This window comes from Anguilla rostrata, chromosome 15, assembly GCF_018555375.3.
Source record: "Anguilla rostrata isolate EN2019 chromosome 15, ASM1855537v3, whole genome shotgun sequence".
In the NCBI taxonomy this organism is placed as follows: domain Eukaryota; kingdom Metazoa; phylum Chordata; class Actinopteri; order Anguilliformes; family Anguillidae; genus Anguilla; species Anguilla rostrata.
In genome coordinates this window covers 1,760,238-1,786,783 of record NC_057947.1, presented here as the reverse complement: position 1 = coordinate 1,786,783, position 26,546 = coordinate 1,760,238, and the positions used below count along the sequence as shown (strand labels likewise).

The 26,546-nt window shown below is 42.3% G+C and overlaps 1 protein-coding gene across 13 annotated transcripts in view; it reads right to left on the bottom strand.

The window, feature by feature from the left end:
• Positions 1-12,367: 12,367 nt before the first annotated feature.
• The window catches only part of LOC135240533 (NACHT, LRR and PYD domains-containing protein 3-like), a 241,755-nt gene continuing 227,576 nt past the window's right edge, over positions 12,368-26,546 (bottom strand). For 7 of the 13 annotated variants that reach the window (XM_064310105.1, XM_064310103.1, XM_064310108.1 and 4 more), the window contains 5 exons: positions 25,256-25,429; positions 20,617-20,790; positions 14,342-14,503; positions 13,517-13,563; positions 12,368-13,292 (listed from right to left, as the gene is read on the bottom strand). In XM_064310105.1, the coding sequence (XP_064166175.1) occupies positions 12,715-13,292; positions 13,517-13,563; positions 14,342-14,503; positions 20,617-20,790; positions 25,256-25,429 (1,135 nt within the window). In that variant the 3' untranslated portion in view covers positions 12,368-12,714. The remainder of the gene's footprint in view (positions 13,293-13,516; positions 13,564-14,341; positions 14,504-20,616; positions 20,791-25,255; positions 25,430-26,546) is intronic. The other 6 variants (XM_064310106.1, XM_064310109.1, XM_064310119.1 and 3 more) reach the window with 4 other exon arrangements.

Below are 26,546 nucleotides of genomic sequence, written 5' to 3'. Positions count from 1 at the left end.
ACGAAACACCGGTGAAGGGAGGTGCCCAATTGATAACCCTGGTGATATGCTGGCTGGCATTGCATATGTATCTACACATTGGGTTGTGGTGGTCATTAGAGGCCATGTGGTAGGGTATGTAGCATCGGCATTGTCAATACCTGGAGCTCACATCAACGGAGCACGGGTCTGTTGAAGTTGGCAATGCTGTTTGGGGGCCTCTATGGGCCATGTAATACATTCGTAGTGTATAGTATAGTATAGTATAAATATTCATAGGCATGTTAGACTTTCTTTTGGGAATGGGATTGGGTTTCTTCATTGAGTGCTTATCCTTTTCATTAGGGCACAAGTATCTTGTTTTTATTATAAAAAAAGTGCAACAGTAATACACAAAAAGCCAAACTTCATACTGACGCCTGTGATACTCTGACCAGAGAAAGCTCCTGTAATCCATCTAGTGACAAACTATTAGAAAGCTAGCTCTCAGAACTCTGCAAAATGATTATTGCTGCTTAATACACTTATTATGCAGATTCTGTTATTTTTGCCAAGGACCAAGCGTTAGATTACGGTTCAAACCAGGAAGCGCCCATGACGCAATATCTCAGTGTGAAACTGAACTTCTATAAAGAAACTACAACATTACAATATTTTTTCAACAGTCATTTCCAGAACGCCCCAGATATCTTAATAATTGCAGCAGATATGTCTTTAAATTAAAATGTTTCGCAAATAATTCACTGTTTAATCAATCAGAAAAACAGTTTTCATGTCTATATGAGCGCACATAGTGAATCACTGCCCATTCTTTCACTGCTCCGCCTCAGTTCCTATAGATTCAGTGGGAAACCTGCAGTGATTAATGCACTTCAGACTGTTCTGTGTGTTCTGCAGTATACAGCTGCTTGGAGGCTTAAGGTAGTGAAGGGAAGTGTATGTTTCTGTATTTCTTTATGCACTCCTGGCCCCTTCTGCCTAGGCCTGCAGCCTTGTCCCAGCCTCCACATTTCTAGTCACCATGGTGATGAGAGGGAGATCCGGGGAGGATGGAATGCAGCTCAGGGCCATCTCGAGTGCACTCCTGAGAGGACCCAAAAAGCTCTGGCACCCACCATGGGGATATACCGCCCACGTCCAAGGCACTATTCAGTGCTGGGATGTTGTGTGCTGAGAGGCCTAATTACTGATGTAACATACGTGTGTGACCACAGACAGAGGCCTCATGCTTGTGAGATGTGACCTTATGAGGTGTGATGCTTAGAAACTATGATCAAGACTGAGAAAACTTAGTGAGTCTTTGGAGAATGCCTCTGCATGCTGTGTAGTGGGTATTTCCCTGGTGCATATTGTACTAAAGTCTGTTACAGTGGGAAAATGTCATCCGGCCTGATTATTTCCTGTCTACCTCATGTACCTGCTTTGAGTGGTTCCTATCAATGCAGTGATTATTTGGCATTCTGTATGGTAGTTAGCATTTCTTAAGGATACTGATAAGTTGTAATTTTATTGAAATTAGGCTTGGGGCTGCTGGATGGCTCATTCGGTTAAGGGGCCACGCTGAGGTGCATGGATGAGCCTCACAATCTCGGGTCGAATCCGGACCGTGCCAGTGCCGACTGTGGCCAGTAGCTCCACAGGGCGATGCATGTTTGGTGCCTGTGTTGCCCAGGGTATAGACGGGTTCAGTCAGACAGGGATCTGTGTTTCATCGCTCTCTGTGACCCCCATTGGGCGCTCGTATGACTGCATGTCAGAGCCGCTTATGAAAGGTCTTCCTCCAGTGTGAAAAACTGCTTTTCTGTTCTATTCCATTACAAAATATATATGCACACAAGCTGAAATGTGGTAAATGTTTCTTTTTCTCGTCCAGGCAGAGTAAAATAATCAATTAATGTAAGCTTGTTATCGTACCAAAGCTGATTTTTTTTTTATTTTTTGAAAGCAAAGCCTTAAGATTAAACATAAGGGGAGGAGCCGGGTAATGGCAAGCCTGTGAACGCGACTCTCATGAGACGGTGCGAGACTCAAGATGGCGGCGCGCTGCGCTAGACTGCTGAACTAAAAAAATCATCTATACTTGGATATAAAACCCCTTTTTTTCTCTCTCCCCCCCTTTTTTTCTTCTTCTCCCCCTTTTCCACTAAAAAACTGGACTGTAATATCAAGCGACCTGGATCATCTGGAAGAATTTATAGACGAGTGTTTCAACTCTGCATCATGAATAAGGACAAAGCAAACGATACACAGGGTAAAGCCAAATCCACCCCAACCTCCAAAAGAGTCCGTATGGCAGATACGGATCACTCTCCAGCCCAGATACAACACCATCCACATCTCCGAAACCACCATGCTGCACAGAGGTAAGCGACAATACTCATCTCCATTGAAAATAAACTTACCAGACTTGACACCAGAATCGCACTTATTGAAGTACTGCACAGGGAATTCCAGGCACTCCGCCAAAGCTTGGAATTCAATCAGGACTAAATAGACACACTCACTAAAGAAAACAAATCACTACAACATTCTGTCAACGCTATGACCACCCAGCTCACCTCTGTTATTGCCGAAAATAAAACCATGAAAGAAACTATTTTAGACCTACAAGCACGCAGCATGAGAGACAATTTAGTTTTCACCGGCATTCCTGAGCAGCTCACAGACGACCCCGAAAATCAGTCAAAGATTTCATGACCAAACAGCTCAAACTCCCTGCAGAAACTGTCAACAACATCACATTCCACAGTGTACACCGTATGGGATCAAAGAACGCCAATAACCAGACACGGCCAATTGTAGCGAAATTTGAGCACTACAAACAAAAACAACTAGTACAACGACAAGGCAGGCAGCTAAAAGGAACGGATTATGGACTCAATGACTAGTCTCGAAAACGGATGATGATGGAAGGGAAAAAAGCAATAATCTCAGTGGACAAATTATACATCGATGGACAGTTGTACCGAGATAAGGACGTAACCCCCTGGCTCTTCTAGACCCCTCCAACCCCCCAGCGCACGCAAGCAAATCTTCTCCCTCCTGATGCCCCCCTCCCTCTCCCTCTCCCTCTCTCTCTCTCTCTCTCCCTCACTCCCTATTACATATGCACACGCACACCATCCCGCTGAGCACATACCATTTATAATACCCAAAAAGTATTGTTATTATTATATATATAATCCATATATATATTCTCTCTCTCTCTCTCTTTCTCTCTCTCTCTCGCTCTTCTTCTCCTTCCCCCTCCTTCCCTCCCTCCTGCCCCAGTACCTAGACGCACACACACGCCACCCCCTGGCCTACCCCGCGCCCCCCCCCCCCCCCCTTTAAAGTCACTGGATTGAATACATACCATTTATAATACTTAACAAGTATTATTATGTATATCACATTATTTGCACATAGGTCTCAATGCACCCTACTTGCCACCTCACTGCACTCTCATTTGTACCTCGTTCTGTTTTTTTTTTTTTTTTTTTTTTGTTTGTTTTGCCTTGTTTTGTGTTTTGTGTCTGCAAATCTTGCTGGGCCATACACCGTACACCAAACAGACACACGCGCGCACACAGAATTACACTCATACTCCTGTATCAGCATTAATGTCCATTTCCTCATAATATGTCATCACTCAAATTCCTAACCTGGGATATACGTGGAATTGGTTCTCAGGCAAAGAAAATAAAGGTATTGAATCACTTGACCAAACTACAAGCAGATATATGTTTATTACAAGAAACACACCTCTCAGCATCAGACCATAACAAACTAAAATCACCACAATTTGATCATGTATTTTCAGCTCATTACAACACAAAACATAGAGGAGTATGTATTTTAATAAATAAAAGAGTGCCATTTGTCCACAACACCACCGTCACAGATCCCGAGGGACGTTTCATCATCATAAACATATCGCTCAACAATAGCCCAGTAACAATCTGTAATGTTTATGGCCCAAACACTGATGACCCATCCTTCTTTCATAATTTTTTTTCCTCCATCTCAAACATTTCTCATTGCCCATTCATAATAGGAGGTGACTTTAACACAGTTATGGACCCATCACTTGACAAAACTAACATTTCAAGCAATAACCGTAGATGGCAATCCACAGATACAATAAAACAGTTCATGAGTGATTTTGGTCTTGGCGATAGTTGGCAATTGCAAGAGAATACACATTTTTCTCACCAGTTCACCACTCATATTCACGCATTGACTTCTTCCTCACCAGCAATTCAATTATATCTAATATTTCAGATTCAAATATTCACCCCATCATTATTTGCGACCATGCCCCCGTATCATTTACATGGAACAGAACCAGTCTACATAAACCCATCACTAGATGGCGCTCCAACACATCTCTCCTCAAAGACCCTGAGTTTGACAGCTATTTTAAAAAAGAGCAGGCATCCTTCCTAGAAATAAATGATTCCCCAGAGTCATCACCAACTCTTCTATGGGAAACAGGAAAAGCAGTATTAAGAGGTAAAATAATTTCATTCTCCGTTTATAAAAAAAGAAAGATAAGGAACAAGAAGCTGAACTGGAACAAAAAATCAAGCAACTCGAAAATATTAATGCAAGTAACCCAACAAAGTCAACCCAGAATGAATTAAGAAAGTATAAACTCCAACTAAATGAAATTATAAATAAGAAAACTCAATTCATGATACATAGACTTTGACAAGAAAATTTCTACCATAACAATAAATGTGGTAAATACTTAGCAAATCAAATTAAACGAAATAAAGAAAAAGCAACAATCTCAACCATTAAGGACTCTGCAGGGAAGCCCACAAATTCACCCGAGGAGATAAATAAAATTTTCAAAAGTTTTTATGCCAATTTATATCCATCAGAAAAAGACCTAAATCAAGAGGACATCAATTCATTTCTCAACAGCATTGACCTGCCACAGCTTAGTAAAGAACAAACCAATTTACTTGACTCACCAATAACGCAAGATGAACTTTCCACTGCCCTCAACCTTATGCCCAATAACAAAGCACCAGGACCTGATGGCTTCCCATCTATAAACATTTCTGGTCCATTCTAGCTCCACTCTTCAACAAATTGATAATTGAAATAAAACAAAATTCAAGATTTCCAGCAAATATGAATAAAGCCGTAATTTCACTCCTCCCAAAACTCAATGAAGATCCAACCTTGCCATCAAGCTTTCGTCCCATCTCTCTCATCTATGTAGATATAAAAATTATCGTCAAGGTATTAGCTCACAGAATGGAAAAAGTCACTCCATCCATAAGTCACCCAGATCAAACTGGCTTCATTAAAGGTAGATATGCATCCAGTAACACACGCAGACTGTTTAATCTAATGCACTATTCTTCAGCTCAACAGACAGATACCATCATAGCCACCTTAGATGCAGAAAAAGCCTTTGACAGAGTAAACTGGACATTTCTCTTTACCACACTCCAAAGATTTTATACACCGCTCCCTCAGCTACTGTCATCACCAATGGACAAACATCACAAAGCTTCACATTGCATAGGGGGACTAGGCATGGATTCCCACTCTTCCTCTCTCTATTCACCATTTTCATTGAACCTTTAGTGGCAGCCATTCGTCAGAACATCCACATAAAAGGAATCCAAACACCCAAAACACATCATAAGATTAGTCTCTACGCAGATGATATCCTGCTGTTCCTACAGAATTCTCACTCATCACTACAAGAAGCAATAAAGCTTATTGAATCATACTCCAATATCTCTGACTACTCTATTAACTGGAACAAATCTTCCATCCTTCCATTATATAGTAACAGCTGGGATGTGGCAACCCATATGCCGCCCATCCCATTATGCACAGATTACATCACATATCTAGGTATTAATGTTTCCCCCAGGCTGTCAGAGCTGTTTGGACTCAATTTCACCCCACTACTCAAAACAATAAATGATGACCTCCACCGTTGGATTAACCTACCACTATCTATTTTGGGCAGAATAGCTACTGTTAAAATGACAATACTTCCTAAAATAAATGACCTATTTTCAATGATTCCAACTCAACCCACCCTCACCTGGTTCAAGTCTCTAGATTCAATCATCTCCAAATTCTACTGGAAAAGCAAGACACCAAGAATTAAACTGGCCACTCTGCAAAAACCCAAAACACAAGGAGGACCGGAAGCTGCACATTTTTACCATTATTCTCTGGCAAATCAGCTTCAGTATACAAATGGATCCACCCCAATCAATCTGATAACACATGGTTAGATATAAAACAAACAGTATGTAAAGACATCCAGATCTCAGATATACCATTTCTTAGTCAAACTATCAAACACCATCCTTGTTTCAAAACGGTAACAATAGCTGCAACTCTGACAGCCTGGTGGAATTTCCACAAAATCACAAACATCACCTTTGCACCATCTAATTTTACTCCAATATGGAACAATCCTGACTTTCTAAGTAACAAGAAACCACTCAATTTCCACACATGGACTGAAAAAGGCATCAAACATCTTGAACATATCTTCTATAATAATTCTCTGGCTTCATTCTCCCACTTGGTCCAAAGTTACGGCTTTGGAAACAAACAATTTTTGGAATACTTGCAACTAAAATCATCCATTCAATCCAAATTTAACATTATGTCCACCAATCTAGATCTTCCTCCCTCGGCTTCAGATTTAATTAACATCCCTTCCCTGAAGAAACTCCTTTCCAATATATATAAAATAATATCACAGTCTAGCCATACCGTCAAGGAAATGGGAAATAGACCTTTCTTTTACCTCTACATCTACTTCTCCTGTAATGTAATGTACTTCATAACCAAAAATGCCAACCTACAACTTACACAGTTCAAGATACTCCACAGATTTCACTTCACTGGGCAAAAAATGTTTAAAATGGGATCCGCATCAGAAATTTGTTCACACTGCACACAAAACAACCCGGATAGCTATGTTCACGCCACCTGGCACTGCACACCCATTAAACACTTCTGGAAAGAAATCACTGAGTCACTATCCCTCTTCCTGGGCTGCCACATCCCAGTATCCCCCTCACTCTGCTTGTTAGGAGATATTTCAACAATCAATATGAACAAAACAAACATTAGATTACTCCTCGTGGCCATAACTATCACCAAGAAAACTATCCTCGTGAACTGGAAATCAAGGAGCACCATAAATATGGGACACTGGAAAAACTTAAAATCATAGATTATATCTTCATGGAAAAGTTATCCACTTCCATCAATAACACTGCAACAGAACCCCACCCAATCTGTTCATCCCTCATGGATTTCTTGCAAACCTGATTCCTCTAACTTGTTGTTTTTCGTGCCTGTCTTCCAACCATAGTTTGAAAACACTCACTATACTTATTTACTCATTCACCCACTCATTCCCTTTTTTTCTATCCTTCTTTCCCCCACACTCAATCCATAGACACACATTCACACACACACACACACACCCACACACACATACAGTCATCATTGACAACCCCGATACTAATCACATTCATACCAAACTGCTTAAAATGGTTTTGTTTATTATTATTTTATTTATTTATTTATTTAAAAAAAAAATTATTTTCCACTCCCTCTAGATTTTTCACTCTTACTACATACCCACCAGTTTGAACTCATGTTGTATTCCTCAGTTGGCTTTTGCCCCTTTTGTCTTTGTTGTTTTTCTTTGTCTTACTTTGTACATTTGCTTAGATGTCCCTGTACCTTGTACTCCTCTCCACTTGTTTGGTTACCACTTTATTGCACAATAAAAAAAAAAAAATAAAATAAAAAAAAGATCCCTCTGTTCAGCTTTTAGAGACCGTAATTGTATGCTAAAGACATACATCTTGTTTGTTTGCGGGCTGCATTGTAGTATATGATGCTCTCTTTCTCAATCCAGCTGAGGGCTCCTCCCATATGAAAAACAAACAAACAAAATAAATGAACTACCATTCCCAACACCACAGTGCCTGCTCCCCTTTACCATCTTAAGCATTTCACTTTTTGACAAATTACATTATAATGTGAATCATGGTCACAAAACACAGACATTTTTGTGAAATGCAAAAGGAAAAAAAAAAAAGAATGCTGAGGACAGGCCAGACCTAGTTGTTACACTTGATATAAACAGTGATGAGAAGGATTGTAAATGTGAAATGTTTTTTTATAAATGCTAAATATCGCCTGGACAAGGACAATCCCTTCACCAAAAGACTTAATGGTAGGTAACAGTAAAACGATCAGTACTGCAGTGAAATTTGACTTAGTGCCTCTCTGCAGCTATAGCATGATAATGAATCTCTTTCCTTTATGTTTGCTTACCGTTCACAACAGGAGATGCTGCAATAGAGGACAGAGCAACATTACACTTCTCACTGCTAATGGAAAAGCTGCACTTTGGATTTGACCTTGACCTTGGTGAGTCACTGTAATTCCCACATAAAGAAATAAGTTTAGATTTTTAAAGTAATGTGTCCAGAGAAGATGCAGGCAGGTGTCAAACATGTTCACTGAAAGGATTTTGCACAGATTTTGGACTTGACAATGTCTTAGACCTCCGGCGAGTTTTCAAATGGTATCTGTACATAGTATTTTGACAAAGTGCTTCAGATTTTTTTTTAAAAACAAAAGACATGGACAAATTTTATAATGGCTTTAAAAAGAATCACATCAGCCAAGAATTTTGTAATTTATTACAGACAGTGGAACACATGCTGTTTAATTGGCTATTTTTTTCAACTATTGGTAACCTGTTTGGTCTTTACCTGTACGCACCATATTTGATAAAACATCTTTCCCAGTTTGAAGAATATCAGAAAAAAAAACTTGATTTTCAAAGAATTATTTTCCTGCAACTTCCCTGTGTTTTATGTTAGGTACTGTAAAACCATGTTGGACAACGTCAAACTGACATGGTGAAACCTGTTGGCTTTAAGCTAGTGATGAATACCATTTCATAGCCACAAGCAAGTAGATTAGCAGAAAAACATTTATCTTATGATGGATTTTCTTGTGTCATAAACCCTCTCCATACAACTGCACCAGGCAAAATACATGCAATGGTGTCATATAATTATGACACATACTTGTGTCATAATACAAGAAAGACACGAGAATCAAGACTGTGTGTCTAAAACAAAAAAATAAATGCAACAGGAGTTCCAGCATCAATCTCCGTCATTCTCTGAAATAAAGACACAAGAGCATGACTGAGACAGTAGAAACAGACCAATGCTTTACAGTATGTACTCTGTATGCCAGAAAAGGCAATTCCTGGGCATCATATTCATTTTAGTACTGTCATTCTGTAATATCCTACTGCAGTACTGTAATAATGTAAACTGACACCAACGCAACAATCCTGTAATGTAATTACATTATCACATTTTGCAGTAAATAATTGACTAATCAATGTTCAGTCCAAAAACTCATATTAGGGGCCACTGTTAACTTTTTTTAAGTGTGGCTGTACAACCCTTCCAGCTTCTCCCATTGTCATGCCTGGATTTATGACATGGTCAATCACTGCGGCTCTAAATTAATTTGATACAGCAGTATTTCTGCTACCTGCTTGGCCACAACCTCAGCCTCAGCCACGACCTGTACATCAATACCAACTGCATTGGGCTGCTCCATGTTGTCAGACACTGCTGAATGTGCTGTAAAACAGCCTTTTATGTTGGGATTACCAATCGTGCTGCAATGCAACTCACCTGGGCAATGTTGCTGGAAGTGACGAGACAGGATTTGAAACATGTTGACTTTATTTCACAAACAGCATGTCTAACAATAACAATTTGGATGTCTTAATATGAGGTGACTGTTTTGTGAAAACTGAGTGTGTGATGTAGAGTTTTGTACTTTGTGTGTAGGTACAGAAATTTGTGTCTTAAGGTAAGAATTTTGCCCATCAGTGTGGCAAATTGGGTTTTCCACACTGAGTCAAAGCAATCATAACATACTGTAATGCATTTGTAATGCATGACTTCAGATATTAGAAATGCATCTGAAAAAATGAGAATAACTGCAGGGTCTCAGGAACATCTCAGAGACTGGATGTCATGCAAACCATACTTCTGCCCTGATTTTGGTCATTCAACTGATGTGCAGCAGGTCCAGGTTCAAACCTACAGGAAAACCATTACTTTGAGAGGTAACATTAACATACCTGCTCAATAGACAAACTGTGACTTCTCAAAATGTATTGAGTTGTGGTTACACTACAGTAACAGAAGCAAGCATTCATCAGACACTACACAACTTTTCTCATAATGGATTTTATTTCCACTACTGGAGATTAATTTCATTGCTTCAACTGTGCAGATTTTAGCCCCATGCTGATCTACTCATATTGAGCACAAACATAATCCCATACAGAATATGAAATAAGTACTACTGTGTCATAGGAGTTCAATACATCATACAATAATAAATCATAACACCAAGACATCTGATATTTTTTATAATTCAGGTTTAATCATTGAAGATTGTTTTCTGAAAATACAGAAAATTAAAGCAACAACAATCCTGACCCAATAAATAAGGAAACTCAATCCATCATTGTTTACAGTAATGAAAGGAAATAAGTACACTGCAGTGATCATTTTGCATTCTCCCTATCAGCATTTGCCCACAGAAATTTGCACATTGGAACTCTTGTGAAAATGAATGAAAGCATAAACTAGTAAAATGCATTTAAGTGGAAGAGTTTGCCACTGGCTTCTTTTATACAAAGATTCAGATACAGGAGACATTATTACTTCAAAAACATTTTACCCTGCCATATTTTGCCATTATTACACTCAGTGTTATATTAATGTTTTAATAATCAAAAGTACATAAACACACCTTGAACATTTTAAATATAAATGTATTAAAATGTAAAAATATAAAATCACATTTAGACAGCAAGTGCTTGACCTGAACCTGCTAAAAGATCATACTCTTATGTACAGAGTTTAAGCTGGTTAATATTGAGCACAGCTGAAATTGCACTGGTAAGGCATTGGTCAAGCAAGGTTGCAAGTGTGTCAACGTGTGTGTGTGTGTGTGTGTGTGATTGGGTGAGAGTGTGTTTGTGTGTGTGCATTTGTGAACGTGTGTGCATGCGTGCGAATGTTTGTGGGAGTGACTGTGGACGTGCGTATGTGTGTGCATGTGTGTGAGTGCATGAGTACGAGTGTGTGTGTGTGCCCAGGTTGCGTGTGTGAATGGGTAACAGAATGTGTGTGTGTGCGTGTGCACGCAAGTATGTGTGTATGTCTGTGTGTGTGTACATGTGTGTGAGTGCATGAGTATGTGTGTGTGTATGGATAAGGAAGTGTGTTTGTGTGTGTTTATACGTGTGTGTGTGTGTGTGTGTGTGTGAGTGTGCGTTTGTGTGAATTTGTATGTTGGTGTGTGTGAGTGCATTTGTGAATGTGTGCGTCTGTTTGAGTGAATTACTGTGGATGTGAGTGTGTGTGCGATTGAGAATGAGTGTATGTATGTGTACATGTGTGTGTGGGTGCGTGAGAGTGCCTTTGTGAATGTGCGTGTGTGTGTTTATATGCGTGTGTGTGTGTGTATGGGTATGAGAATGTTTGTGTATACATGTGCACGAATGAATGTGTGTCTGTGCGTGTGCATGAGTGTGAGTGTGAGAGAGAAAGGGTGTGTGTGAGAGTATGTGTGTGTGTACATCAGTGTGTGTATTTGTGAGTGTGTGTATGTGTGGGTGTGTGAGTGCGTTTGCATGAGTGTACATCGGTGTGTGTATTTGTGAGTGTGTGTGTGTTTGTGAGTGTGCGAGAGAAAGGGTGTGTGTGAGAGTATGTGTGTGTGCTGGAATGTGTGTGAGAGAGTGTGTGTGTGTGTGTGTCTCTACTTTAGGGAGCAAAGGGATACTGAGGAGTCACACACTCTAAATCCAGCACAGACAGGTGTGTGTTGAGTGAAGTGTGTGTGTGTGTGTGTGTGTGTGTGCGTGTGCGTGTGTGTAGGTGTGGGTGTTTGTGTGTCTATGTGTATCTGAGTGTGTGTGTGTGAGTGTGTGATTGAGTGTGTGTCTATGTGTATCTGAGTGTATGTGTGAGTGTGTGATTGAGTGTGTGTGTATGTGTATATGAGTGTGTCTCGTGTGTGAGTGGGTATATGAGTGTAGTGTGTGCGTGTGTGTAGGTGTGGGTGTGTGTGTGTCTATGTGTATCTGAATGTGTGTGTGTGTGAGTGTACGTGTATATGAGTGTGTGTGGTGTGTGTGGGTATATGAGTATGGTGTGTGTGTGTGTATATGAGTGTGTGTGTGTGTGTATGCGTGTGTGAAGGTGTGGGTGCCTCTATGTGTATATGAGTGTGTGTTTGTGTGTGTGTGTGTGATTGAGTGTGTGTGTGTATGTGTATATGGGTGTGTGTGTGTGCGTGGGTATGTGAGTGTGGTGTGTGTGTGTGTATCTGAGTCTGTGTGTGTGTGTTTGTGATTGAGTGCGTGTGTATATGTATATGAGTGTGTGTGGTGTATGTGTGTGTGCGTGGGTATATAAGTGTGGTGTGTATGAGTGTGTGTGTCCATGCCTGTGTGTAGGTGTGGGTGCGTCTATGTGTATCTGAGTGTGTGTTTGTGTGTGTGTGTGTGTGTGTATATGAGTGTGTGTGGTGTGTGAGTGGGTATATGAGCGTGGTGTGTGTGTATGTGTATATGAGCGTGTGCGTGCACATGCGTATGCGTGTGTGTGTGTGTGTCTACTCCAGTTAGCAGAGGGACACTGAGGATCTCCACACATAAAATCCAGCACAGAGGGGTGTGTGTTCAGTGAAGCGTGTGTGGAGTCTGTGCAGGAGGGTCAGTGTGTCTGAGTCTGAGACGCTGTAGAAGGACAGAATGCCGGCCGGACGGTCCACACACACTCCTACCCTGTACACACACACTCCTGCTCTGCGGTAGGGGGAGGTGAGGGCAGATATGTCTGTTGGGTTCTTATTGTGACAGACAGAGTAACTGAGTTTATCAGAGTCACTGCGTTTACAGCACCTCAAACTCCAGGAGTTTTTATTCCCTCCAAACACAGATTCCCATCCTTTCCTGCTGATTCCTTTATCTGTCACTGCTATATAAACCCATCCCCTCTCATACACACTGAACTCAGCCTCCCAGTAACAGCGCTCACACACACTCTGTCTGCACACAACCTGGCGCCAGTACTCAAATCTCTCTGGTTGATCAGGATATGGCTCCTCTCTCCCCGGTGTGTGTGTGACCTTCCTGTTCCCCTCAGACAGAGACAGCTCTCTGTTCGGTGTGTTTGGATCCAGTGTGAACTGAAAGCCGTCTGCACACCAGAGACATTAATGAGATTAATTATCATTATTAATATTCACCTCATTATGTGTGTGAGAGAGAAAGCTGTCATAGTACCTCTGTGTGTGTGTTTATGTACATGTGTGTTTTTGTTTGTATGTTTATGTATGTAAGAGAGAAGTCTCTCTCTCACACACACACACACACAGCAGAGTGTGTATCTATGGAAAGTGTTCTGTGTTGATACACACTCACATTTCCTGGGTCCTGGTTTGGTCCTGTTCTCTCCTCCATGGTCCACACTGTAAGAACAGCAGAACAGAATTCTACATTTTAACCATCCTTTATTTCCACTCTCAACACACCAATGACATCACATAAATAAAAACAAAGACACAATAAAACACAGAACCAAGATCACACAAAAAAAAAACACAAATCTGTAACAAAGGAAACTTATTCCATTACCTCACCCTGTTCCATGTGCAAAAAAAGCTCCCCTCCCTCCACTGAACATAAAACACCCTTATAACACACACACTCGGAAACACACTCAGGTTCTCCATTGATTTGTAATACTGAAACTACACCATCATTGTGTCCCAAACCCCAAACTTCAACAACCACATCTGTTTACTGCCAATCATATTTTTCCCACTTGTAGAAACTGCAATTTTCACCCCAAAATGAAATGAATGAGCTGGCACTTATCTGTCTTTGTTTGTATGGGAAACCAATGATAAAAATCTTACTTGCAAATGTTCCCCAGTAACCAAAATAAACTTCCCAAAAAAGAAGAGAGGCTGAAGTCTGGCACACCCCGAAAAAACAATGATAAACAGTTTCTCTCTCCATACAGAATGGACAACGGTGGGATCCTGCCGGGTTCATCACAGAAATAAAACTATTTACTGCAGTGATCCCACGCAGCACCCTCCACTGAAGATCCCCAACCCTCTTGGGTAACGCTGGTTTGTACAGTGCCCTCCATGCCTCCCCAACCCATTTTGTGAGTGTGTGTGTATGTGTGTGTGTATGTGTGTGTGTGAGAGGTGCAGTGTAGAAACTCTCTGTACTTACAGCAGTGTGAGTGTGTCCAGTTTAGCAGCAGACAGCGCTCTCACTCCTGAGCCTCCTGGGTGATTGTATCTCAGGTCCAGCTCTCTCAGGTGTGAGGGGTTTGAACACAGAGCTGAAGCCAGAGAATCACAGCCTCTCTGTTTGACTCTACAGCCTGACAGCCTGCAGACAGAAGGACAAACACACCTTACACGCATTAACATAAACTAACAGGACTGTGTGTGTCAAACACATAGCAGTGTGTTACACACCTTACACACATTAATATAAACTAACAGGGCTGTGTGTGTGAAACACACAGCAGTGTGTTACACACCTTACAGCACATTAAAGTAATATTAAAGTGCAATCAGGATTAAAGTGCAATCAGGATTCAGCTGTGCAGAACCCGCAGAAGTTCTCCTAGAGCGGGCTAAGTATCTGTTTTTTGCCATTAGTGTAGCTAGATTAGACTTCTACCTGTTTTGTAGTTGCCCAGCATTAGTTTTGGTGTTTGTTTGTGAAGTGTAGTTTAAAGTGTAGTACCTTATTAGCCTCATTTGCTCTTAACCGACTGCATCAAGCAGGCATTGTGTGGAGCTAGTTAGCTGCTGGTTTGTGGGGCAATTGCTTGGTCACCAGCTGCTTTTCATTTGCTAATTAGGGCTTGTAGTCTGGCTTGGAGCGACGCTAGCGTCGCTCCCTCCCAGTTTGTGTCATTGTATCCCTATCCTTCTACCATCACCCTTCCTCTCTCTACTCCCTGTCCTCACTGCTATGCTATGTGCCCATCCCATCCCAACCTGTTCTCTCCCTTCAGAACTCGCTTCTGCAGGCGAGGCCCCCGCGGCGACGGAACCCCTCCAACCTTCGCTATCCCTCATTGACCCCCTGTGACAACTTCACGGTCGCAGGAGGGCTATGGAACTGCCAGTCTGCTACGCGGAAGGCTGACTTCATTTCAGCCTACGCGTCCCTCCTCTCTTTACATTTCCTTGCCCTCACTGAGACCTGGATCACACCAGGCAACACTGCAACCCCTGCAGCCCTCTCCTCCTCCTTCTCCTTCTCTCACACCCCCGCCCATCTGGCCGTGGTGGGGGCACAGGTTTGCTGATCTCTCCCTCCTGGAAATTCTCTGTTCTCCCCTCTCTCACCTCTCCATCTCTACCTTTGAATACCACTCTGTCTCAATCACCTATCCTGTTAACTTGTATATTGTAGTTATCTATCGCCCTCCAGGGCCCCTGGGAAACTTCCTTGATGAGCTCGACACCCTGCTGAGCTCCTTCCCAGAGGATGGCACCCCACTGATCCTCCTGGGAGACTTCAACATCCACCTTGATGCCTCCCACTCCGCAGCCTTCCTGCCTCTACTTCACTCATTCGATCTCTCCCTAATGCACTCCCCACCAACACACAAAGCTGGCAATCTCCTAGACCTGGTTATCCTGAGGAATTGCTCCTCTTCCAATCCCACAGTGACCCCTCTGCACCAGTCTGACCACCACTTCATTTCCTTCTCCTCCCTCTTACTCCCCTCCCTCCCTCCCCTCCATCCACTCCTACTGTCATGGTCCGCCGGAATCTCCGCTCCCTCTCTCCCTCCTCTCTCGCTTCCAGTGTCACTGCTTCACTCCCCACTCTTGAATCCTTCTCCAACCTTCCCACTGACTCTGCATCCTCCACTCTGTCTTCCTCGCTCTCCTCAGCACTTGACTCTCTCTGTCCTCTAGTCTCCAGGCAGGCACGCTCGTCCCCTCCCAGTCCGTGGATGTCTGACCCCCTCCGAACCAACCGGGCCAGCCTACGTGCAGCGGAGAGGAAGTGGAGGAAATCCATGGCTCAATCCGACCTGTCTGCCTACCAGTCTCTACTAGCTACATTTTCTACCGCTGTAACCTCTGCCAAAATTAATTATTATCAAACAAAAATCCATAAATCTGCCTCTAACCCTCATCAGCTGTTCTCCATTTTCTCCTCTCTCCTCAGCACTCCTTCCCCACCTCAGTCCTCCCTCGCTGCAGATGACTTTGCAGTTTTCTTCGATGAGAAAATTGCAGACATCCGCAGCTCCTTCACGTCCACCACCACCCTTCCCCACTCCCCAGCTCTGTTCCCTCCCCTTGTTTCTCCACTTTCTCTCCCCTCACTGACTCTGATGTTTCCCAGCTCCTACTCTCCCACCGCCCTACCACCTGTGCTCTTGACCCCATCCCTTCCTCTCTCCTCCAGACCATCACACCTGACATCCTCCCATATGTCACCTCCCTCGTGAACTCCTCCTTGTCTTCTGGACGTTTCCCTCCTCTTTCAAGCTGGCCCACGTCACCCCACTGCTGAAAAAGCCCACTCTGGACCCCTCTGTCATCCAGAACTACCGTCCTGTCTCCCTTCTCCCTTTCCTATCCAAAACAATTGAACGAGCTGCTTCTAATCAACTCTCCTCTTTTCTCTCCCTGAACAACCTCCTAGACCCCTACCAGTCTGGCTTCAGACCTGGCCACTCGACAGAGACCGCACTCCTCTCGGTCAATGAGTCGCTTCACGCCGCACAAGCAGCCTCCCATTCATCTGTCCTGATCCTCCTAGACCTTTCTGCCGCCTTTGACACCGTCAACCATCCCATCCTCCTGTCCTCCCTGGCAGCTATGGGGATCTGTGGCACAGCACTTGACTGGATTGAGTCCTACCTCTCCGGTCGCTCCTTCCAAGTCGCCTGGGCTGGTGCAGTATCAGCACCTCGCCCCCTTGCCACAGGAGTTCCCCAGGGCTCTGTCCTTGGTCCCCTCCTATTCTCCCTGTACACCCAATCTCTTGGTCCTGTAATCTCTGCCCATGGGTTGTCCTATCATTGTTATGCCGATGACACCCAACTCTTTCTCTCCTTCCCGCCCTCTGACACTCAGGTCTCTGCTCGCATCTCTGCCTGCCTGAGGGACATCCAGAGCTGGATGGATAACCACCATCTTAAGCTGAACCCAGGCAAGACGGAGATGATCTTCATCCCTGCTCCATCCTCTAACCTTCTTGACTTTTCTATTTCCCTGGGGACACTGTGGTGTCATCATCACCCACCGCAAAAAACCTTGGAGTGGTGATGGACAACAGACTGTCCCTCTCCCAGAACATCACGGCGGTGAGTCGAACGTGCAGGTTCTTCCTGTACAACATCCGGAGAATCCGCCCCTTCCTCACCACCTACGCAACCCAGCTCCTGGTTCAAGCGATGGTCCTGTCCCGCTTGGACTACTGCAACTCGCTACTGGCTGGTCTGCCAGCATCCGCCATCAGACCCCTGCAGCTCATCCAGAATGCTGCAGCGCGTCTGGTCTACAACCTCCCCAGACATTCCCATGTCACCCCCCTGCTCACTGACCTCCACTGGCTGCCTGTTATGGCTCGCATCAAATTTAAGTCCTTGGTGCTTGCATACCAGGCAGCTAAGGGGTCAGCACCAGGGTACATTCAGAGGATCATCAGACCCTACACACCAGCCAGACCTCTCCGTTCTGCCACCTCTGGACGCTTGGCACCTCCCCCTCTTCGCGTCTGCACTTCCCGCTCCCGTCTGCTGTCTGTCCTGGCCCCTCGCTGGTGGAATGACCTCCCCGTGATGGTCAGAACAGCAGAGAATCTCACCACTTTCAAACGCAGACTGAAGACTCATCTCTTCAGGCTGCACCTCTCCCCACCCCTCCCTAGCCTATAGTTCAGCTCATTGTACCTAGCTAGGATAATTTGATTATGTTAGTGTATCTGGTAGGATTGTTTTTGTATGATTAGGTGTGATTCCAGTGCTAGTTTGTACTTTGTACTTGGTAGGATTCTTGCTGCTGAACAAGCTTACTCTACAGGGTTGGAGTCCTGATCGATGTGGTCACTTCTGGCACTACGATCCTTACTTCACTCTAGTGTTTCTTTTGCGCCTCTACATCTTGAAACCTATGCACTTGTTGTACGTCGCTCTGGATAAGAGCGTCTGCTAAATGCCTATAATGTAATGTAATGTAATGTAAAATAATCTCAAAGATTTTCATTAAAATAAATGTTTGTTAAGTCACTATCTATCGCTGAATGGGGTAACACAATGGTGATTGAGCCTATCATTATATTAATTTATATGATTATTATTATAATAATTCATGATTAGAGAACTGGGTGTCTGTGGCGACATTCCTGGGAAAAAATCACAAGCGGCGCACAGTTAGTGATGCGTTTTCCATCACCCATCAGTGGTTGGTCCACCAGAGAGGGTAGGCGGAGCTAACGCAACAGGCTTGCTCTTCAACTCACTTGTGTGTGAGCAGCGTACTGTTTTTTCCTGTGTCTGCTAGCGTTAAAGGTGGGGGGGTTATGGAACTCTAATAAGTTTTTGTGTAACATGAGAGGTCATATTATTTGTTGATGTAGATTTCGTATTACATTTGATGACAATGTAACGTTACTAAATTACATAGCTATTCGCACAGCTAACGCTAGCTACCGGACCATGTCAATAAAGGCAACATTAGTTTAGACAACGTTGCGCACAGTATCCATCTCTCATATCAGGTAACGTTGCGTTAGCTAGCTAGCTAGTGTAATTAACACAATCTAATGTCAGCTAACAATTAGAAAAAAACGCTAGCTAACGCTACCGACCGGTACCGACCTTGCAAACTGTCTCTCGAATGCAATGCTACCTTGTTGCAGCGTTGCAATGTAGCTAATTAAAGACCAGTTCAGATCAATGATTCACAACAAGACTGGATGCAACTTGCGAAATTCCAAGACGTCTGATTGTAAACGTTCTAAAACTGCACTTGGCGATTTGACAAAGTGGGTCTTTTGAGACCCCAGGCAACGGCTTCAGAGGCTCTGCAACTAACCAGTTCACACCGCTGCAATTTTCTCTGAAACATTCTAAAACCGTTTCGTTGCGAATCATTGATCTTAACTGACCTTAACGTTACCATTGCCATCAATTTCATCATATAAGCCGGGGTATAGGTGGAGCAGAGCCGGGTCCGATTTCTGTTTCTCAAGCCGGAGAAAACTAAATAACGCCACACAGGTGACACTGGTTGGATCCGGTTGGATCTTTGGGAAGTGAGGTCCAAAAACACACCTGCAATTACCGCTTCTCACCATTGGTACCGCCAAAGAGAACGAAACTGAAATCTTCGAGATTGTAACTTTAATATAAACTAACAGGGCTGTGCGTGTCAAAAACATAGCAGTGTGTTACACTCCTTACACATTAATATAAACTAACAGGGCTGTGTGTGTCAAACACATAGTAGTGTGTTACACACCTTACACACATTAATTTTTTTCAACCTTCCCAAGTTCTCCCACGTCACTTCCCTGCTGAGGTCACTCCACTGGCTACCAATCGCTGCCAGGTTCAGGTTCAAAGTCCTGACCCTCACCTACACTGCAGCCAACAGGATGGCTCTTGTCTACTTGCAGCACGTGATTAAATCCTATACGCCCACTTGACCACTGCCTTGCACCCCCTGCCATCCGGGTAAAGGGTTCTATCTTGTCTCTACCACAGAGCTTCTCCACCCTAGCTCTCCAGTGGTGGAACGAACTCCCTGTTCCTCTACGAACCTCTCCCTCACTACCCATCTTCCGCCGTGGTGTGAAGATGCATCTCTTCAGACTATACCTGGACTAACTATCACCACTCTGTAGATCATTTCTATCACTTAAATCCCCCTATTTCTACACATGTACCTCCTGTGCCACTCATGTTACATGTACCTCCATCCAGCACGTATTGTGCCTTGTATCATTGTCTAGATGTTGTTGCTTGTAATGCCTCCTAGTTTGACTTAGCATAGGTTAGGTCAGAGTAATGTTCACTGTGTGAACTGGACTTAATGTGTTCATGGCTATGAATACTGTACAAAGTATTGTATCTTATCGGACCTGTGTTTTGTAGTTTTTCCAGTTACCTTTTGTATGTACTTATTGTACGTAGCTTTGGAAAAAGCGTCTGCCAAATAAATGTAATGTAATATAATATAAACTAACAGGGCTGTGTGTGTCAAACTAAAATAACATGAATGTGGAATGAGTCATTATCAAACACATTTGAGTTTATACCCCACTACAGTTCAGTAAACAGGACTCATTCATTTTCTTCATTCATTTGTGTAGAGTCGAATTCTACCAAGAGGAAGAACAGGAACATGCTGTTTCAGTTCTGTGGAGTGTCTGTTTTCACATTAGAAACACTGACATCAGTGTTGTATTTAGTCACATTGTAGCTCTTATTTATTGAAGGGGTGTGTGTTTGTACTCACCCCAGTCTCTGCAGTTTAAAGTGTGGGTCCTCCAGTCCAGCAGAGAGCGCTCTCACTCCTGAATCCTGCAGCTCGTTGTCTCTGAGCTCCAGATCTCTCAGCTCTGAGTGAGGAGAACGCAAGACTGAGGCCAGAACATCACAGCAGCCCTCTGTGAGATTACACCAACCCAGCCTGTGGAGAGACCACAAACACGCACAAATTCACAGTTGTGACACTGTGCACCTTGGCAGTTGATATCTACGTACCTACACATTCCTGAGATGTACACACAAAAACAGGGAGGGGGGTGTGTAAATTAAGTTCATAAAGTATTCTGACTAATCCACAAAAGTCTAAGGCAATTACTAGGCTCTAATAACCCTTTCCATGTGATCAACTTATCTGATTTGCAAACATATTAATTTAATCTGCAAACACAAAAAACAGCATTTTTGTGGTGCACTTTACCTCACCTGACATGTTCAAAGATGCTCAATATTCATCACTATGAATAGATAAATATAACTGTTAATGTACAAGTAGAACCCATTAGCTAAACACATTACTGTTATCATTATATTTTCTTCCTAATCATGTAAACCATCAAGTTATCAAACAATTTAAGTTTAACTAATTATACAGTCTGTCAGTGTTTTTTTACATTAATTTAAAAATATTCTTTAAAGTGAAATGAAACAGCATTCAATACAGGGTTTCCCCCAGAAAAGTTGTTAGGCCCGGTGGCAAATATCATTTGACGGGGGCCGGCAGCCCGGCGAGGGCCGGCGGCCAAATGTCTTTTTTGACAGGGGCCCAGTGCGGGCCAGCGACAGACTGATGGCAGCATTAAGGTAGGGCCCTATAGTTTCTGTGATAACAGAATCATGGACGGAATCACGGAATTGAGAATTTAAAAAAACTATAACACAGATTTCATAGGGCCCTACATTAAGTCAGTGCTAAAAGCTGACTGGAGATTTGAAAATATAACTACGTAATGTGAATGTTGTTAAAAATAAGTCATTTATTCAACATATATTTTAAAAAATCAACAACTATTTACAGCATATCATAGTCTTACAAAGAATCTGACAACAATGTACAGACTTGGAATGCTGTGTTTAACAACAAAAGAAATTAAATTAAATTAAATTAAATTAAATTAAAAAAAATAATATCAAAGTTTTTGCACTCTACAAAAAACTTGAAAAAAGTCCTGATTGGCTACTGATTCTTACAGCCTTGGAATGCTGGGCAAATTTCAACAACAACAAAATAAATTAAAATAAATAATATCAAAGTTTTTGCACTCTACAAAAAACTTGTATTTAAGTCCTGATTGGCTACTGAATCTTACAACAAGCCTTGGAATGCTGGGCACATTTAAATAGGGATGGAATTGCGAACCGGTTCCAAGTTGTCCTATTCCTTGGAATCGTATGGCTCCGAGCTTATCGATTCCGCTTATCGAAGCCAGCATATTTTTACGACAGCTGCGCATTTCAAAACAATGACGTAACGCCTTGGGGGAGGCACGCACGCAGGCAGCCTCTCTCAGGTGTTTGTTTTGAACGGCAGCTGTTACAATAAATTTGATCCGGGCTGCCAACCTTGATACATTCTGTTGAGATTAAGATTCTAAGACAACTCAGCAATTTCTCTGGATTAACGGGTTATTTTCTAGCCTGAAATGCGATCGTATTATTAACCCTCCTGTTCTGTTCATTTTTTAGGTACAGCAAAATTGTTCCCGGGTCAATCCCCATACAGGGGGGGTTTGCAAATACATGAAATGAACCATTTTCATTTAAAATGTTGATTACACTAATTAAGGCCAGTAGAAGAAGTTTCATACTGAAAAAATAATTTTAAGTATTTTTCCTAGATTTTCAAACTTTAAAAAGGGTCAATTTGACCCGCAACATAACAGGAGGGTTAAATGGCTACACGTCTTGTAATGTGCAAGTAGTTGGCTATCTCCCTGGATATTAAGTAAATGTTTTTACCAATAAATAATAATAATAATAATAATAATAATAATAATAATAATAAATGCGATTTTATCAATGGAAATAGCTATACAAAAAGGCAAAATAAATGTCGTGTTTGCGTTTGCCGTCGTAGATGTGAGAAGGAAATGTCACTGATAAAAAAAAGGTTTGCTCTCTTTGCAGTGGTTTGGGCTGGAAACGAGCTGTAAGAGCGGGATATGCACAACACTGCCTACTGATTGGCTACTGAATCTTACAACAATGTACAGCCTTGGAATGCTGGGCACATTTCAACAACAACAAAATATCTATGTATCTGTGTTACTGACTGTTTGGCTAGCTAGCTAAGTTAGCTAAATGGCCACGTTGTCGTGCACATCAATGTCATCAAGCTAACGTCATTAATAAACAAATGAAATCGTTATTTCGATGGCGATTAATAAATCATGTAATGTTACAATGTATCGAACGTTACATTCATGCTACTAGTTTAACGTTACCTACACACTGCTTAAGTTAATATAAAAAGAATGTACTTACCGACGAGATAAATTGATAACACAGTTTGTAACGAGGATAGTTAGCCTACTAAAGAAATGGTGCCTTGCTAGGTACTGTTAGCTTGTGATAGTTGGAAGCATCAAGTGTTGAACGTCACTCTGTGCACAATGAGGGTAAAGAACAGACCTGCTGTTTTCCTATAGTGCGTTCGCGTTTTAACCAACAGATGGTGAGCTTTCCAACCAAGCCGCCCCACTGTAACTAGTTTAAAAACATCTTAAAAATACATTAAAAAAAAATTAAAAATCCCCGATGCTTAGGCCCGGCAGGGGGTCAATTTAGGCCCGGCGGGCCGGCGGCCTTGCTATACACTGGTGGAAACCTTGCAATACAAAACTGCTCTCTTCCTTATTTACCTCTCGCCAAAGTAACGTGACGGTAACCACGACCACGCTGTTTAAAATGTGGCCGTTAGGAGGATCGGTTGGTTACCATGGCGATGACAGCTCGCTCTGAGCTGTTTACTGCTACCTCAGCTAGTTCATTCTTTGAAAATACAAAACTAGTTACATAACACAATTATTTGATAATAACTATTCACTTTGCAAATATCATTTGTTTACCATTTTCATCAAACAACATGTTGACACTTGTTGCCATTCTTCTAAGTTCAGCTTTCGCTTTGACTCACAGGCACGAGTTAGCTAGTTACTAGCCAGCCCAGCCTACCTTAACGTTACTTCATGACCCAACCTAGCCAGCGGAGCCAGTGAGGAACTAAGCACCTAACTGCCACAAACAACTTAAATATATACACCAGTGTATAAAATAACATGAAGCTTTTATCTAACCAGTCATGATATTATTGGTCAGACCTGTGATATTGTACCTGCTAATAGCTGAAGCTCTGCCGGAGCCGTGTACGAGCTGTGCCACACTTCAGTTCTTCTGGCACGATCTCCCATCAATGCAACTTTACGACGGCATCAACTAGATTTACACTGCATCGCCATCTAGTGGCTGTATGAGAACACCACAACTGATTATTGTTGTTACACTGACTGTAACTGCTGGTAGACACTAGATTTTTAAAAGCGTGGTGTCTTTTGAAAATTCCACACCTTGCAAATATTTTCTGCGTGTCCTTGCCCTATAATCCATCCATTCATTTTATCCCCGCAGCTTTTGCGAATATAACAGGTTAATTATTGCGTTACATTTATTATTGTAACAATGATAATAACAATGACAATAAAAGCCTGATGTATTAAGTCAGTTTGTCTTTTAAAACCCCTTGTCAACATGTTTGGTAGACCTTGTGGACCTAGTGGGGGCATTTGAAAGTTATTAGAATACTTATCTAAGAAAAAATCCTGTAAATTAGGTTATCCTTTAGATGATAGGAGCTAGAGCCAGAACATTGATCTTTGAATCAGGCTACTCCACACAGCATGCCTGCTTACAGTGGTATAATATCCAGCCTATGACTTGGGACTGGAACCACAGAAGAGTGACTAAACTAAATGATGTAACACTGCATCTAAAAAGCAGCTCACATGTTGTTCAGATGGACACTCTCCCACCAAAATGTACACACATACCCTGCCGGCGAGTTAATGCCCGGTTTTACCAGCAGAATTAAATACAATTTTATTCACAATCCTTTCAGAAACACCACAATCCTGCAGCACACACAGGTGTGTGATGAAGGAGTAAAACTCACCTTCATCAAAAGGTCAGTGTGTGAAAGAGAGTGGGGTAAATGTATGGATTTCATTAGAGTTCATAGCAGGTAGTGAATAATGGAGATGGATAAAGACTGCAATGTGTGAGAGACCTGAAACATTTTACTATACAGGTGGTCAATCTTTTACCATGTCAATCAGACATTCAGCATCCAGTCATCACCTGTGATCTGATACTACAGACTCCACTGAAACCTTACATTCTGTTCAGGAACCACAAACCTGGCAACCCTCAAAAGGTTTTATCCTGCTTTTATTTGCTTGTTGTGATAGAGGAGTAAGGTATATATGGGCAAAGAAAGAATGCTGGTGGACAGAGGAGTAAACTGAGAGAGAAAGAGCTTTTTAATATTTCACTGAATAGAACCATAATCACAAATTATATTTAGTTAAGATCACACAGTACACAGCACTACTCACCCTAGTCTCTGTAGTTTACAGTTTGGACTCCTCAATCCAGCACAGAGTAGCCCCAATCCTGAATCTCCCAGGTTATTGTAGCTGAGGTCCAGATCTCTCAGGGGTGAGTTTGATGACTGGAGAGCTGAGGCCACAATATTACAGCACTTCTGTGTGAGTTTACAGTAGTTCAGTCTGCAAAGAAGAGTTCATATATTATAGTATTATTACTGGGATGGAAGGTATGCCATCCCGCCAAGTTACGCCTTGGCGGGGGCATGCCCCATACCTACACAGCACCGAGAGTTTGGCACTTTTCTGGGTCCCCCACAGATATAACCACAACAGCCACAGACACTCAGCCCTTAAAAACATGAAATTCTGTACATTCTGACCCCATTTGAACGGATAGATTTCATAAACAACTTCACATGTCCACACAATAAAGCCCCAAACTCAGGGGATTTTGCGTTTTCTTCTTCTCCTTCTTCTTCTTCTTCTTCTTCTTCTCATTCTTATTTTTCCTGCCACCAGTTCACCACCCAATCAAAAACTCGCATTCACAGGCAAAATACCCATACCTTCTTACTCTGAAACATTTCCAGTTTAAATATCTAATCTGCTTGTGGCCTAGTGGGTAAGGTTACAGTCCTAGGAACATGGGGTCTTAGGTTCAAGCCCAGCCAGAGACACGTATCTTTAACCTGCTTTTACCCTCACTAATAATTGTCTACTACTTCTCAATTATTGCTTTTGCACCATATCTACCCGCCGTTCACCGAACGTATACACAAAGGGTGTGGTGGCGTAAGTGTAAACGCATCAGAAACAGAGAAATATGGCCAGTGTATGTACTCACGGATTTGACGTGCATCCAACAAGCCTTGATTGACAAAAGAATCAGCAAGCCCGTAGAATTAGAGCTCCCTCGGTCGCAACTTGTGTACCCTTCTGTCCTGCTCCATTGCCTGTTATTTCGTGGAGATGCACTTTTAGTGTTTGTAAGGTTTATAAGGCATTTTGATAGGCTTATCTGCAGGTAGGAATCCTCTTCGCTGTTTTGCTAAGCTAGAACCGGAAAACTTGATAGTGGAGAATAGGAGCAGACGCATATGTCCCAGCAGGCTTTGCATACGAGAAAATAACAACTGTGAGAGAAATTAGGAGAAATGATGAAATTGCATAGTTGAAACAATATGTTTTTAGCAGAATGGGCATGTAGGTGAAGGTTGACATGATCACAGACTATAGTGCGAAGTAAATGAAGTGACCATGAGCGAGCTTAGTTTCCTTATCGAACGGTATATATAAC